At 38.4% G+C, this 14,997-nt stretch overlaps 1 protein-coding gene across 10 annotated transcripts in view; it reads left to right on the plus strand.

The window, feature by feature from the left end:
* KCNC2 (potassium voltage-gated channel subfamily C member 2) overlaps positions 1 to 8,463 on the plus strand; it is a 139,393-nt gene extending 130,930 nt beyond the window's left edge. Inside the window, exons 4-6 of one of the 10 annotated variants that reach the window (XM_073327749.1) lie at positions 683 to 850; positions 6,208 to 6,302; positions 7,351 to 7,436. In XM_073327749.1, the coding sequence (XP_073183850.1) occupies positions 683 to 850; positions 6,208 to 6,269 (230 nt within the window). In that variant the 3' untranslated portion in view covers positions 6,270 to 6,302; positions 7,351 to 7,436. The other 9 variants (XM_073327750.1, XM_073327748.1, XM_073327747.1 and 6 more) reach the window with 9 other exon arrangements.
* Positions 8,464 to 14,997: the final 6,534 nt, after the last annotated feature.

Here is a 14,997-nt window from a genome sequence, read left to right on the forward strand (position 1 = left end):
CCTGAAATGCTACATATTTCTTGTTTTAAAAGAGGGGGTTTTGGGAAAGCAAAAGTGGGTGATGTAGAGAGTCTATTGTGTGCTGAATCTTAACCACACTGACTAAGGACCCCATTTAGCCCTGAGCTATATATGATTAAATGTAACTCCCATTGAAATCAATGTAATTGTGCATTTCAGGGCAGGCTTTGGCCCTAAACATTTATCACTTAATTCCTGTCTCAAAAGTTCTTTTAAAAACTATTCAACAGCAAAATGGTCAACATGACTTCTTTTTTAATAAAGAAGATAGTCAAAGAGATGAACACAATATTAAAACAATTATGGCAGACTACTGTTGGAAAGGTTAGAGTCTATAAAGGCATGTAATTCAGTAGAATAGCCTTTTATCTGATGACATTTTATTTTATGTTAAGCTAGTCGAGCCTTAGGAGATATCTCAAATAGGGCTGGGATATTCAAAAGATGATTTGTTCTTGAATAAAACATTTACTTTTGCTCTTTTGCTGCATTTTGTAGTGATTAATGATGAACTGCAATCTTTTTCTTTATTCTTATCATGACATTATTACTGTTTTTTGTACTTGAGTGATGGGAATATCCAGCATTCAACATAAGCTCTTTGTGATGTCTCATTTCCTCATTCATTATTGTCTGTAAATGGGCATGGTGCTTTAACCAGTGTTATCAGGTGAAGACAGTGCAGGAAGTGAGCAGCCACTCTCACCTGGGGAAAGGCACCCACCAATCAGACGTTCTAGTACCAGAGACAAAAACAGAAGAGGGGGAACATGTTTCCTACTGACAACAGGTGATTACACGTGTGCTACTGATGGAGGGATCAGGAAAGGTATGGACTTCTTTCATTAGATCATAAAAGGTCACTCAGCAATGTACTTGTGAAAAGCAAGCTTCAAGTAAAATAAGATGTGAACAACTGCACTATTAGGAAAGATTGTACATCAGTTCAATGCTTTCTTTCTTTCTTTCTTTCTTTCTTTCTTTCTTTCTTTCTTTCTTTCTTTCTTTCTTTCTTTCTTTCTTTCTTTCTTTCTTTCTATCCTTTTCTGGTCCTTCCTTTTAGAAAACATTCTTTATTTTCCTCACTCCCCTACCCAAAAGTGCTTTGTGGTATATCTGACAGTCATTCTTCTTGTGTCTTCATTTGTCTGTACCCTACAAGAAAGACTGCAATGTAGCTCTTTCTCATTAAATCACTCATGTGCTTCTTTAAAAATCCCCTAAATCCTCCTGAAAGACAAGTGAATGATCCAAAAACAATAGTTCACATTTAATACTTTTTTAAAAGATAGTTACATTAATGCCATTTAAAGGGGCTGACAAATTGAACAAGCCCAAAGGGTTTTGTATTGAGCACAGCAAAACCTATTCAATAGAGTTTCTACCCTGCCATTTTGGAAGGTATTTGATTTGAAAGCCAAGTTTACGATGTCCCAAGGCAGTTTATCAGCATAGCAATATCACTAAAGGCTGGAAGGTTATTCAGAAATGGAATGGTCTCCACCAGCCAGAATTGTGGTGCAGTGCAGTTAGGGTCTGATCCTGCAGGGTGCTAAACACCTCCTATAAGAAACTGAACATGCTCACGTCTGATTGCTCAGCATTTTGTAGACTCTTGGGTGGGATTTTCAAAAGTGTTCCACATTGGCCTCTTTTTACTGCCATTGACTTCATAGGGAGCAGAGTTAGGCCAAAATTGGTCACTGCTGAAAATCTTGCCCTTAGGCCACATTCCAAAGCTCATACAAGTCAATTTGATTCATTGGATTGACTTCACTAGGAACTGGATTGGGCCCTTAGTGAATTGCAATAATGTGATGGTTTTCAATAACTACATAGGATGCAAATCTCTGAACTGTTATGTGCTACTGCTATCAGAATTCACCTTCTGTATGTTTGCAACTGGATCTAATTAAAAAAAAAGATTTTTGAAACTTAAAAAATTCTTTTGCTGCAAGTTTTCTACCAGTTCTTTCCACAACAAACGTATCTGTCCCAACTGCTTGTTTCATCCAACCGACGAAAAGAGTTTAGTTCTAACTTCTGTTGGTCATTCTACTAGCCACAATGGGACACTATTTTAAAAAAATCAAAAGATCTGAGATCTGAATGCAGAAATGTGAATGTAAGTGTGTACAGCTGCATTTCTGTGCATAACTACAATTGGAGAATAATATGATTATTCATTAATGGGTGCTAGTAACACGAGCAATTGGAGTGATATCATATGCAGGTGTAGGTGTTCAACTGTATATTTTTTGCTCACAGATCCTAGGCCTCTGCCCATTGAGAATTAGAATCTGTAATATGTACTAGATATTTACAATTCTTCAAGAAATTCCTATTTAAAGCCCAGTCTGGCGAGGTACTGAGGAACTCATGCAAAGTGCTCATTACCCTTAACTCCTAATTACTCTGCACCTAGCAAGTTCAAGTGTATAATTTCCATTAGACATTTCAGTGTAACAACATGACATTGGTTACTGTTAACTTGGTAAAAAACACAACTAGAACAGGTCAGAAGAACCAAACTTTTCTCTGCAATAAATTTCAAATGAAAATTCATGGTTCAAAAATTTTCATCTTAAAAATTTGGTGTTTTCTTTTGGTGTTTTCTTTCAAGCTGATGCCAACAAAAAAAAAATTGTTTTGATATAGCTTAAAATATTTTCTTCCAATTTTTTTTAAACAAAAAACCCTGAAAGAAACAACATTTTAAATTTGAAAATTAGATATAAAAATGTTTCAGAATTTCCCCAGGAAATCTGAATTATGTTATTGATATTGACATTTTCTCATGGAAAATAATTGGTTCCAATGTTCCCACCATATTCTTTGGTGGGAATATTTTCTATCTGGAAAATTTTGACTGTCTCTAGCCATAAGAAGAAAAGGAGGACTTGTGGCACCTTAGAGTCTAACAAATTTATTTGAGCATAAGCTTTTGTGAGCTCATGAGCTGTAGCTTGCGAAAGCTTATGCTCAAATAAATTTGTTAGTCTCTATGGTGCCACAAGTCCTCCTTTTCTTTTTGCAGATACAGACTAACACGGCTGCTACTCTGAAATCTAGCCATAAGCTTCACTATAAGCAAAATACTTTTAACCATTGGGCCTGAAGTTTATTCAACACAGATTGTTACTTCATAATCTGAAAGCACTCTCAGGATATCATCAAAATAATTTGAATATTTGAAATTTAATTCACACATCAAATGCCATAGTTTTGCATTTTTTTATTTTGAGTTTCAATGCTTTTTCCTTTCATTGAAGACTCTGACTGACTTCAATGGGTTTTGGATCAAACTCTTACCCCCTGCTTCCATCCATCCTGTGTATTTTTTCCCACTCTTCAGATCTCATTCTTTTTGTCATAGTATCTTTGCCTTCCCCCACCTATCAGCTCTCTTTTGCTTTTGCCATTTAAAAAAGGGGAAAGAAAACATAACAAAATATTGTCTTTCTAAGTTGAGTAAAAGACATCAACTAATTTCCTTTGAACCTCTCCATCTTCCCATATTGCCAAGAGTATGTTTTCAAGGGATTTGGACAAATATGAATAAAAATAGATTTTTTTTCTCAAGCTATCTCTTTCTAATCTGTGCAAATACCAATAGAAGCCTCTAAAATGAATTTGAAATAAACTGGAGGTTTGTGAAGCATCTCAATCCAACCTGCCCTTGCAATCTGGAGATAACACTGCACAATGTATTAGCAGACTTTGGATTATAGATTTGCTTTTAGCAAATGTTTTCAGTACAACAGTCAGGAAATGTTGAGATTGGGAAAATATTAATTATAATTTTTATTATGTATTATTTGTTTGTGTCCAATATGGTTCACAATGTACTAGGCCCTGTGCAAACACAAAAGAAGACACAGTTTCTGCCTTAAAGAACATGTATTTTGGAGAGACCCTAGCACATAAGACCAGATTTTCCTAAAACTGCTCATCTCTTCCCAAATATGATATAAATACCACCAAACTTATCCTATGTAGAAGATGAGCAAGTAACTGCTCATCTGTATTTTCATCTACGCATTTAATATTCTTCAGCAAGAATTTCATGATTTCATTGCATGTACCTTACATGCAAATGCCCCAGTCCTGCAAACTGCTTAGATATCTGCTTAGTTTTAAGTAAGTAGCATCATTGAGGTTAATAGGACTATTTGTGCTTACAGTTAACATGCACATAAGTATTCTCAGGTTTAGGGCTCACATCTTTTAGTATAAGGCAAAATTTGAAGTAGAATGTGGGAGGAATCATCCTGAAGCGTTTGCACTTTGTGGTATTCTTCTGGATCCTATCCCTGAGTGTTTCTGTACAAACCAATGGGGTTAACTCATTGCTTCATGGGTGGAATTATTCAGGTTTTATTGTCTAACATTAGTAATGTGGATTCCCTCTATTTGAGTTCTAAGACAGTGAGACAATGACGAGCAATGTTTTCCGGTGATTTAAAAGCACAGTCTCTACTAAATTCAAACAAATCTATACGCAGCATAAAGTGGGTAGACTGAGCTGGCAGTACATGTGAACAGAAATGTTTGCAAGTGCAATGTTCCATCCAAATTGTGAGAGTTTTTAGATGTGACTACCCGATTTCAGAATTAATTTTTCATCGCATTAGACTCATGAGCAGTCATGTTGTGCTTTTCATTAGAATCAGTTAAATAAGGACTGCAAATATTGTGATTTAACTTTGCAAATGAGAAAGAAATTGCAAATCTGAAAATTTAGCTATCTTATTATACTTTTATATTCGATGCAAACTCTGAGCCTTAACATTCCTGGAGATAGAGCTTCTTTACACCAACCTCATTTCATCCTCTACATGAATAACTATAAAATTACTTTATATAACTATATAGTTTTCTGTAATTTTAAGGAAAATCTGCTCATATTAGAAACTGGGTTTAACACAGATTATATCTTTCTAACACATTTTTTACAATCTGTTCTTTTAAAGATCTTGAGTATATTACCCAGATGACTCAATCTACAGCAATTGGTCAATAGTACTCTGTGAATGACCAGATCATTACTTGATTTGCACTCAGTTGAACCCTACTAAAACCAATGGAGGTGTGCTGAAAAATAGGTCTAAAAGTATGTAGCACATATGATTTGTGATGGCTTTGTTTAATCTCACTGGAAAGGACAGCTACATTAAGATCCCTTTTTTTCTTTTCTTTTTTTCCCTTTTGTCTCAGCATTGAGCTTTTTGAAGACAAAGTCCCTTGAACCCAAAATAGTACATTTGATTACATTGCATTGTATTGTTTGTCTTTGTCTATTTTTTGGCTGAATTCAACTGATGTCTGTGCATTTTCTCATAAAAGGATATGAAAAATCCCGAAGCTTAAACAACATAGCTGGCTTGGCAGGCAATGCTCTGAGACTGTCTCCAGTAACATCACCCTACAGCTCACCTTGTCCTCTAAGACGCTCTCGATCTCCCATCCCATCTATCTTGTAAACCAGATGGCATCAATCGGCTACATAGCATTAATTCAAATACTGTTTACCACATTATGGAAATAAATGTAGCATTAACTGTAGGCTTCATAAATACAGTATAAATTCTGCATGATATAAATGTCAGTAGTGAGAAATGCCACTTGGGTAGCTGACGATTCTTACCTTGGCTTTTAAGATTGTCTAAAGTAGTGCTTCTCCTTTTATCTACTATATTGTCCTACTTTACCATAGCAATAAAAGGACAGCTAGTAGACTTCATTGGCCAGTATATTCAATAAATAAGTGTATTTTCAGGGAGATATATTAAAAATAATGTGCTTCCAAATGATAATCAATCATGCCATTGGACCTTCATTACTTGTGACTCTAACCCATTCTGAAGATGTCTGGAATCTTGTCTTTGTCACACACAATGTGATTTGGGGCTGATCATTTGCATAGACCATACTGTCTCCATCACCTGACAGCAGTGTTGCAGATTACTGGGACCATAGATGGCTCTGGATGTGTGTTCTTGCATTGTACCATCCTGGTGAAATGAAAGCATTGATGAAATGGTCTGTATGTGGGATTGTTTTTTTGTTGTTTAACCTTTTTAATTTAGTTAAATTATTTGTTTTTAAATGGTTTGATTTCTTGATTAACTTTGGTACTAGATTGTTGTATCAGAGTTCTGAATGTTTCCGGTTGTTTGCACACAGATAACTGCAAAGAGGTTGTCATTACTGGTTACACGCAAGCTGAGGCCAGATCTCTTTCTTAATGGCTTGGGGAAGGCACAAAACATGAAAGAAAGGTAAACACCATCCAGGCTTGCAATCTTAAGCTAGCAAGTGCTGCTTGGTACTGTAGTCATTTTTCTACTCCAGGGTTCTTCAACATTTTCAGAGGCAGAGTGCCATGTAAAAGCAAGGAGATTATTATTTTTATCTGTACAAATATAGGAGGGCAATAGTTCTCAAAAGGGGTTTGACCAGCCTTAAATATGATTCATGAGCTTCATAAATGTCTTCAGTCAGTGTTTTGTTTTGTTTTTCTTGAGGTGCTTTGTTCTATATGTTGTTTCGTCTGTCTGTTTTGCTACGTGTCTGCTGTATTCTTCATCTGTCTCCATAAAGCACAGAAGTACCTTTAAAATGTCCCTATCTTTTAAGATAAACTGTTGAGTACATTTTCTCCTTTCCCCCCTTATTGGTACAGACTATACATTTCAAGTGTAAGTTAATATCCTTTCGCCTACTTAATGTGGGAACTCTGAAGATATTTGAAGTGTGGGATTTGGCAATGATTTTGCCATTCTAACTGGTTGTCTACTGCAGCCACATCAATCCCGCTACCTAGCAACCAACATTCATTACTGTATTCAAACTGTATCCCCTCCAGTGGCTTTTTCTTTCAATTTAAGAAGCAAGAACCTGTTTATGCAACAGTACAAGTGCAACAGTAGATTTGATATTTTTGGCTGGTGAGGAAAAAAAACACCCAACAACATAGTCTTACGGAAGAAGGGGGGAAAAAGAGCTAAACCAAGTCTTAAGAGATCCTTGAGATTGTTGAATAATCCCTGACTGTCATATGTTTTATTTTTCTTGTTAGGATGAGAAATAACTTTTATTGTTGACCATGTAACATGTTCTTCTGTATATAGCCTAGCCCTACAGCATGACCTGCATGTCAAACTTCTTGTACTATAATATCTTTATCAAAGTATACATTTCTGATATTTAGAGATGTACATTGATTTAGTTTTGGTAAAACATTGCCAATAGAGAGAGATAATTGCAAACAGCTTTTTAGCAAAGAAATTAATATAATATCTGGTGCTGCTGTTATATTGACTACAGTGTTGTACAGAATTTATCATGGATTTTTGACTGCTGAAAAAGGGACAATGGAATTTAGCCATACCAAGGACTGTACTGGAAAGAGACTACTGCTGCTGAATGGGCCATGATAAACAACTCGTGCACTGAACAGGTCTTTGCGCTGTCACACGGGAAGTAGAGATTATTATGAAGATGAAGGACTGATTTCAATTGCTGCTGCCAGTGGAAGAGGTGACTAGTCACTGTTGATGAGTCAGCTGTAAATACAATGTGTGTGCATGGAATATCAGCTTTTGCCATTTATGTCAGAGGAAGCTGAATTCAAAGTCATCAGATCTCAGACTCCATGCAAAGGCCCACATGCCTCTCTCTGTGTATTCTTCCTGGTTCCTGCAGTATGGTCGTGCTCATGCAAAGGCACACACTTATAATGATAAACGATAGTGATGTAAACTACATCTGTCTTCACTTCCCTCATAACAAAGGTATTTTTTTTGCAAAGGTCATGACCGCGGACAGAGTGGGTTTTGCTACAAATCCTTGCTTTCTCAGTTTGCCATATCTATATTTTTATGAATTCCAGTGTACTTGACAATTTTTGTTTACTTTTCACTTCGATAAGAGAAATGTGACTGCAGACAAACATCACAGACTTTGTTCACAGTACACTGTCTTTTTTCATTGTTACCTCAGACTATAAGTATTATGAGATATAAAATTCTGGCAGCAAGAATATTTGTTTTTTTTTTAATTCAAACTATCACAGAAGCAACATCAGTAAATTTAAAATATGTATTAAAATTAGATCCTAAAATGTATATTTTGCATAAGAGAGATATTCTTTGATCAATTACTTTTTGTGAGTTTTGTGGTAAATTGATCTAGTCTATTCTATGTCTTTGATGCATTGTAGTTGTTACAGTGTGTTAATTATGTTCTCCCCATCCTATTTAATGAGCTTTTCTCCAGAATCTGTTTGTCATCCTGGTATCCTGAATGTAGGGACTATCCCAGTTGTGAAACTCTGTATCGTGGAACTTTTGTGAACATGTCAAGGTGCATGTACAATCCTGGTGGAAACGAATAGAAATGTAACTAACTGAAATGGAGAATAAAAGGCAAATGATTTGGGGAGAAGCTTGGACCATACCTTATAATGTGGCTCATGCGCTTTCTTTAGGTTAATGGCTTTTGACCATTCTTATGATTCACATCATTCCCCAGACCAGTCCCCTGTGGCACATATGAAGAGCTCATTCAGAGGACTTTTGAGAACTGGGTTTGAATCAGTCTAAAAATATTTCTCTAGGAATCTTGTTTCTTTCCTGTTTGTGATCCCAGGGTTTGTGTGGAAATAAGCACTGGGCTAGTTAATTATAGATTAAATAATAGATCACTGTACCCTGGAGTGTAGTGGGACTAAAATAATATAGGGGTCATGGTTGGTAACCAACTGAACACGAGCTTCCAGTGCCATGCTGTAGATATGAGGCCAAATGTGATCTTTGGATATAAAATCAGGGGAGTATCAAGTAGGAGCAGAGAGGTGGTACTACCTCTGTATGATGTATTAGAGAGTCCTTTACTGGACTACTTTGCCCAGATCTGGTTCCCCACTTCAAAGGGATGTTGAAAAAGTAGAAAGGTTTCAGAAAAGATCTACAAGAATGATTCAAGGTCTAGAAATTTGCCTTATAATGAAAGACTAAAGAAGCTCAATCTATTTAGTTTTTCCAAAGGCTAAGAGGCGACTTGGTCTACAAGTAACTACGCAAAGAGATTTTTGACAGCAGAGGTCTGTTTAAACTAGCAGAAAAAGGCTTAATGAGAGTCAATGGTTGGAAGCAGAAGTTCGACAAATTCAGATCTGAAGTAAAGTGCAAATTTTTAACAGAAAGGGTACTTAATCATCAGAACAATTTACCTAGGGATGTGCGTTCTCCATTGCTTAAAGTCTTTAAAACAAGAATGGATGTCTTTCTAAAAGCTGCAGCTCAAACAGAAATTATGGATTTGATGCAGAAATTGCTGGGTGAGGTTCTGTGACCTGTGTTATGCAGGGAGTCAGTGTACATGACCCTAATGATCCATTCTGGCCTTAAAATCTATGATATTATGAATAAATGTCTCCATATTTTTATAAGGTTGCATTCAGCATCAGATTAACTGTGTTACTTATAAATATTATCATTGAAATATCCCTGTACCACAAGTGCACTATGCAGACTGGAGTTAGAATTCTTAAGGATCACAGTGTAAAAAGCCATGGAGCTTTTTCTATATGAGAAAAGGGTTATTGCTGATAAAGATGGCATTAGGACCCTCAGAAGGAGAAATTAAATTAAACTGTTAAAAGAATTGGGATCAGAGTGATAGCATCATGCTATATGGTTGCTGAAAAAGAAAAGAGGGAGGGAGAATAAATTTGACATGAACATAAACAGCATAATATTTTAATATGAAGATATGAATTAAAAAGTCATGAATGAACTAAATTATCTGAAAAGGAAAGACATTGATTTATCATCGGAGTAAATCAGGCAGAAAGTGAGATAAAGGAAATGGGAATGGAAAACTAATACTAGAAAGAGAAAATGAATATATTAATAGGCCTTATTACAAGTCAGTGATAGGAGTGAATACATAATAGATATTTGAAGACTAATAGAATTAGAAGAAATTCTGAAAAAGCAGTGGTTACTATTAAGTGAAAGTTATCAAAAATATTAGCATTATTCTGCAATCCATTCTTTTGTCTTTCTAATGATTTTTTAAAACGTTTAAATCTAGGAACAGACCAGTTATTTGAAATTATCTTTTAAATGAGAGGTGATTCATGACTGAATAATACTGAAAACTTGGTATATGATCTTCTGCTTTGCGTTTGTGTCCATTATGTCATGATCAACATTTTTGATCACAGGCACCTGTGTGCAGAATTGACAGGTGCACAGTTGACAGATTCACAGATGGGGAGATTCCAGCATTCAAAAAAACAGAATACTTTTTGAAAATTTGGTACCTAACCACAATAACCTGTGGTCATATTTAATCCTATTTAAAAAGAAGGGAGTATGAATTTAAAAACTGGGCCCTAAATGGATTGCATCTAATTTTACAGGGGCTGGCCACACTACAATATGTTATTGTGTGAGGGGGGAGGTGGCTCTGTGTGCTGCCCTCTCCCCCAGCACCATCCCCACAACTCCCATTGGCCAGGAACAAGCCAATGGGAGCTACGGGGGTGGCACTTGTGGGCGCAGGCAGTGAATGGAGACACGCTGTCCTGCTCCTCCTAGGGGCCACAGAGATGTGCTAGCAGCCAGTCGCTTCCAGGAGCGGCATGGGGCCATGATATGCAGGCAGCCTGCCTGAGCCCTGCTGCGCCGCTGGCTGGGAGCCACCTGTGGTAAGCACCTCCTGGCCGGAGCCTGCACCTCCCACTCTGTCCTGTAGTGCCAATCTTTAAAAAAGGGAAGAAGGAAGATCCTGGGAACTACAGGCCAGTCAGCCTCACCTCAGTCCCTGGAAAAATCATGGAGCAGGTCCTCAAAGAATCAATCCTGAAGCACTTGCATGAGAGGAAAGTGATCAGGAACAGCCAGCATGGATTCACCAAGGGAAGGTCATGCCTGACTAATCTAATCGCCTTTTATGATGAGATTACTGGTTCTGTGGATGAAGGGAAAGCAGTGGATGTATTGTTTCTTGACTTTAGCAAAGCTTTTGACACGGTCTCCCATAGTATTCTTGTCAGCAAGTTAAGGAAGTATGGGCTGGATGAATGCACTATAAGGTGGGTAGAAAGCTGGCTAAATTGTCGGGCTCAACGGGTAGTGATCAATGGCTCCATGTCTAGTTGGCAGCCGGTATCAAGTGGAGTGCCCCAAGGGTCGGTCCTGGGGCCGGTTTTATTCAATATCTTCATAAATGATCTGGAGGATGGTGTGGATTGCACTCTCAGCAAATTTGCGGATGATACTAAACTGGGAGGAGTGGTAGATACGCTGGAGGGGAGGGATAGGATACAGAAGGACCTAGACCAATTGGAAGATTGGGCCAAAAGGAATCTGATGAGGTTCAATAAGGATAAGTGCAGGGTCCTGCACTTAGGACGGAAGAACCCAATGCACAGCTACAGACTAGGGACCGAATGGCTAGGCAGCAGTTCTGCAGAAAAGGACCTAGGGGTGACAGTGGACGAGAAGCTGGATATGAGTCAGCAGTGTGCCCTTGTTGCCAAGAAGGCCAATGGCATTTTGGGATGTATAAGTAGGGGCATAGCGAGCAGATCGAGGGACGTGATCGTTCCCCTCTATTCGACATTGGTGAGGCCTCATCTGGAGTACTGTGTCCAGTTTTGGGCCCCACACTTCAAGAAGGATGTGGATAAATTGGAGAGAGTCCAGCGAAGGGCAACAAAAATGATTAGGGGACTGGAACACATGAGTTATGAGGAGAGGCTGAGGGAGCTGGGATTGTTTCGCCTGCAGAAGAGAAGAATGAGGGGGGATTTGATAGCTGCTTTCAACTACCTGAAAGGGGGTTCCAAAGAGGATGGCTCCAGACTGTTCTCAATGGTAGCAGATGACAGAACGAGGAGTAATGGTCTCAAGTTGCAGTGGGGGAGGTTTAGGTTGGATATTAGGAAAAACTTTTTCACTATGAGGGTGGTGAAACGCTGGAATGCGTTACCTAGGGAGGTGGTAGAATCTCCTTCCTTAGAGGTTTTTAAGGTCAGGCTTGACAAAGCCCTGGCTGGGATGATTTAACTGGGAATTGGTCCTGCTTTGAGCAGGGGGTTGGACTAGATGACCTTCTGGGGTCCCTTCCAACCCTGATATTCTATGATTCTATGATTCTATGATTCCTCCACCACTGTCCCAGATCACAAACTCCCTCCCAGACCCTGCATCTCCTCCTGCACCCCAATCCCCTTCCCCAGCCTCCTCCTGCCAGCCAGTTCAGAGCTGCACCAGGCTACAGATGTCAGGGACTGTTAAAATAATAATGTGGAAGTTGTTTCTTGCCTGTAGACTGCTTATTTGCAAAACCAGCAAGCTCAAGATTTTGTTGTTAAGCTTCTTCTTTAAAATGAAGCAATACAAATTTCCATCTGTCTGAATAATAAAAGACATGCCATATTATCCTATTAGGCTGATTCTAAATATAGCTGGATTCTGTTTCTTATAAGGATTTTCTTTCTTTGTGAAAAAATACAGCACCAAGGTTGTATGAAGATCTTAACAATTTCTTTTCATGGACATACATGGCTTTGAGATAATGTAATGCAGCATTTTGCATTTTGAAGGTGAACATAAACTAGTGAGTTGGCAACTCGCATTTTTCCTATATTCTGCTTGCATGAACAGAGATCAGGCAGGGCTGCTCATGACTGAATCATTCATGGGCGGTGGAGCAGATGGGAAAGACTTGAAATCATAGCTCTCTTGGCAAATCTGCTGTTCGCTTACCAATAAACTCTTAAATTGTGGATCATCCAGTCAGGTGGAAAATGTAATAATCTGAAAAGCACTCCTTCCAGTGGTGGAAAGGTTAAATTGTACAACTTTTCTTTAAGCAATGCCTTTTCATTATCTTGCTCTATTCTGTTTAGAAACTGTCCCAAACAATTTTGATTGGAGTTCACAGGCAACAGAAGGAGTTTAATAAGTACTCTTTTGAACCATTACTTAACACTTAGCAATTTTGCTTTTGATTTGTGAGGATTGGGGAGATACAGATGTTAACAATCTTAAACCCAGCAAAGCATTTAAACACATGCTTTAACTTTAAGAGTATGGGTTATCTCTGCAGTCCGTTACTGGATCAGGGTGTTAGTGAATGACTGTCCAAGGGTGAAACCCTGGCCCTACTGAAGGCAAAACTCTATTTACTTTGATAAAAGAAAGGATTTCACCCCCACACCCAGTCTTGGGAAACAACTTCCCTCCTACTCAGGCTTTTCTAAAACATTTCACCATGGCTCACAAGTACTTAAACAAATGCAAAGTGAAATCAAACAGAATGAGGCCTGAACACAGATGCTAAAATTTGAGAGAACTGGTTGTACATAAAAAAACTAGAAAGGAAACATAATTTTTGTTATTTTAAAGCTTTAAGTTAATACAGTTTGGTGAAGAGTTAACAAATAAACAGTGACTAAGGGAAAGACCATTACTTGGGAGATATAGAAATAGTAGGCAAGTCTACATTTCAAAGAGAGGCATCACAATCTTATTGCATTTGTCAATGTTTGTATATAAATGTTGTCCGTGACACAATTGTTTTTCCTGTTAGAAAAGAAGGATGCAGTGTACTAAATACCCACACTGACAAAATGACCTGATACTGGGACCTTAACAGATCTGTTTTGTAAAATATGAAGGAAAAAAGGAAAAAATTATAGTACACAAAAAATTAGGCCTTTTGCAGGGGGAGAACTTTCAATACTGAAGCCTTTACATCAGCTGCTATGAAACCGTTTGATAGCCTGTGTGAGCAGAGTATTTTTGCAAATGTTTAGCTGTTAAGATCTTTTCTGACTTAGTTGTTTTGACCAGAACAGGACAATGCAAACTTTTTTTTTTTTTTGGACAGGTCCCCAGACCTCTTTAGTTTTAGTAGGGCAAACCGTAAAGCAGGCACACAAGAAGAACAGTGCCCTTTAGAGTGTCTTTGGGAGAAGGCTTTTTTAAGTGAAGTGAACGTGAATATATAAATAAATATATATTTGTATAGATAATATTGTGCATAAAAATAAAACTCATTATTTCCAGCTTTTTGTGTGTTTTGATATGTGATGTTAGTTTCCTAAATTTTTAATCTCACTGGTCTTCACTTACCCCTCCCACAGAAATGCCATATTGATCTCTTGGCATTTCCACTGCATTCTTAAATGTAGAGGGGGCTGCTCCTAACCCCACTGGGAAGAACAGAGCCTGATCCCCCAAACCCTTCAGGTGCCCCAAGATCCATTGGCGGCATGGAGCCATTTACAAGAAAGCACAGTATTGCTGTACTCGCTCCTGGGCCTCCTATTGCTTTCCCCGCTTCCCTGGTAGTGAAATTCTATTGAAGCCTGACTGTTATGGCTTCTTGGCTGATGGCTGCTTCTGAAACGCTCCTTGGAGTGGCTTTATGCACTTGGAAAACTTTTTCACACTCTGACTTTCCTTGCTTTCCTCTATCGATATGTCTACACTGCAGTAAGAAGTGTGGCTGCAGCATGTGTAGACATATTCAAGATAGCTTTGATCTAGCTAGCTTGAGTAACAGCAGCAAATGTGGCATGCCCTGTATAAGCCCCCCCCAGGACCCTGGGTGCATATTCAAGCAGCTAGCCCATGCTGCCATGGCTTCACTGCTACTGTAACTCGAGCTAGCTAAATCAAACTAGCTCAGCTAGGTCTACACATGCAGCAATCATACATCTGATTGCAGTGTAGACGTATGCTGTGTCTTATCAGGTCCCCTGTACACACACACACACACACACAATCCCAGAACCCATCTTCCATGCTCCCATTCCATGCCACCTCCATGGCCCCTCCTCTATGCTCCTGAGGTCTCCTGCACTCATTAATCTCCCCCCCCAACATGTCCTGCCCATGTCTATCAATGTACCTCCTATTGCTGCCATCTCCCAGAATATCTATATTGTGT

Source organism: Lepidochelys kempii, chromosome 1, assembly GCF_965140265.1.
Source record: "Lepidochelys kempii isolate rLepKem1 chromosome 1, rLepKem1.hap2, whole genome shotgun sequence".
Lineage (NCBI taxonomy): Eukaryota > Metazoa > Chordata > Testudines > Cheloniidae > Lepidochelys > Lepidochelys kempii.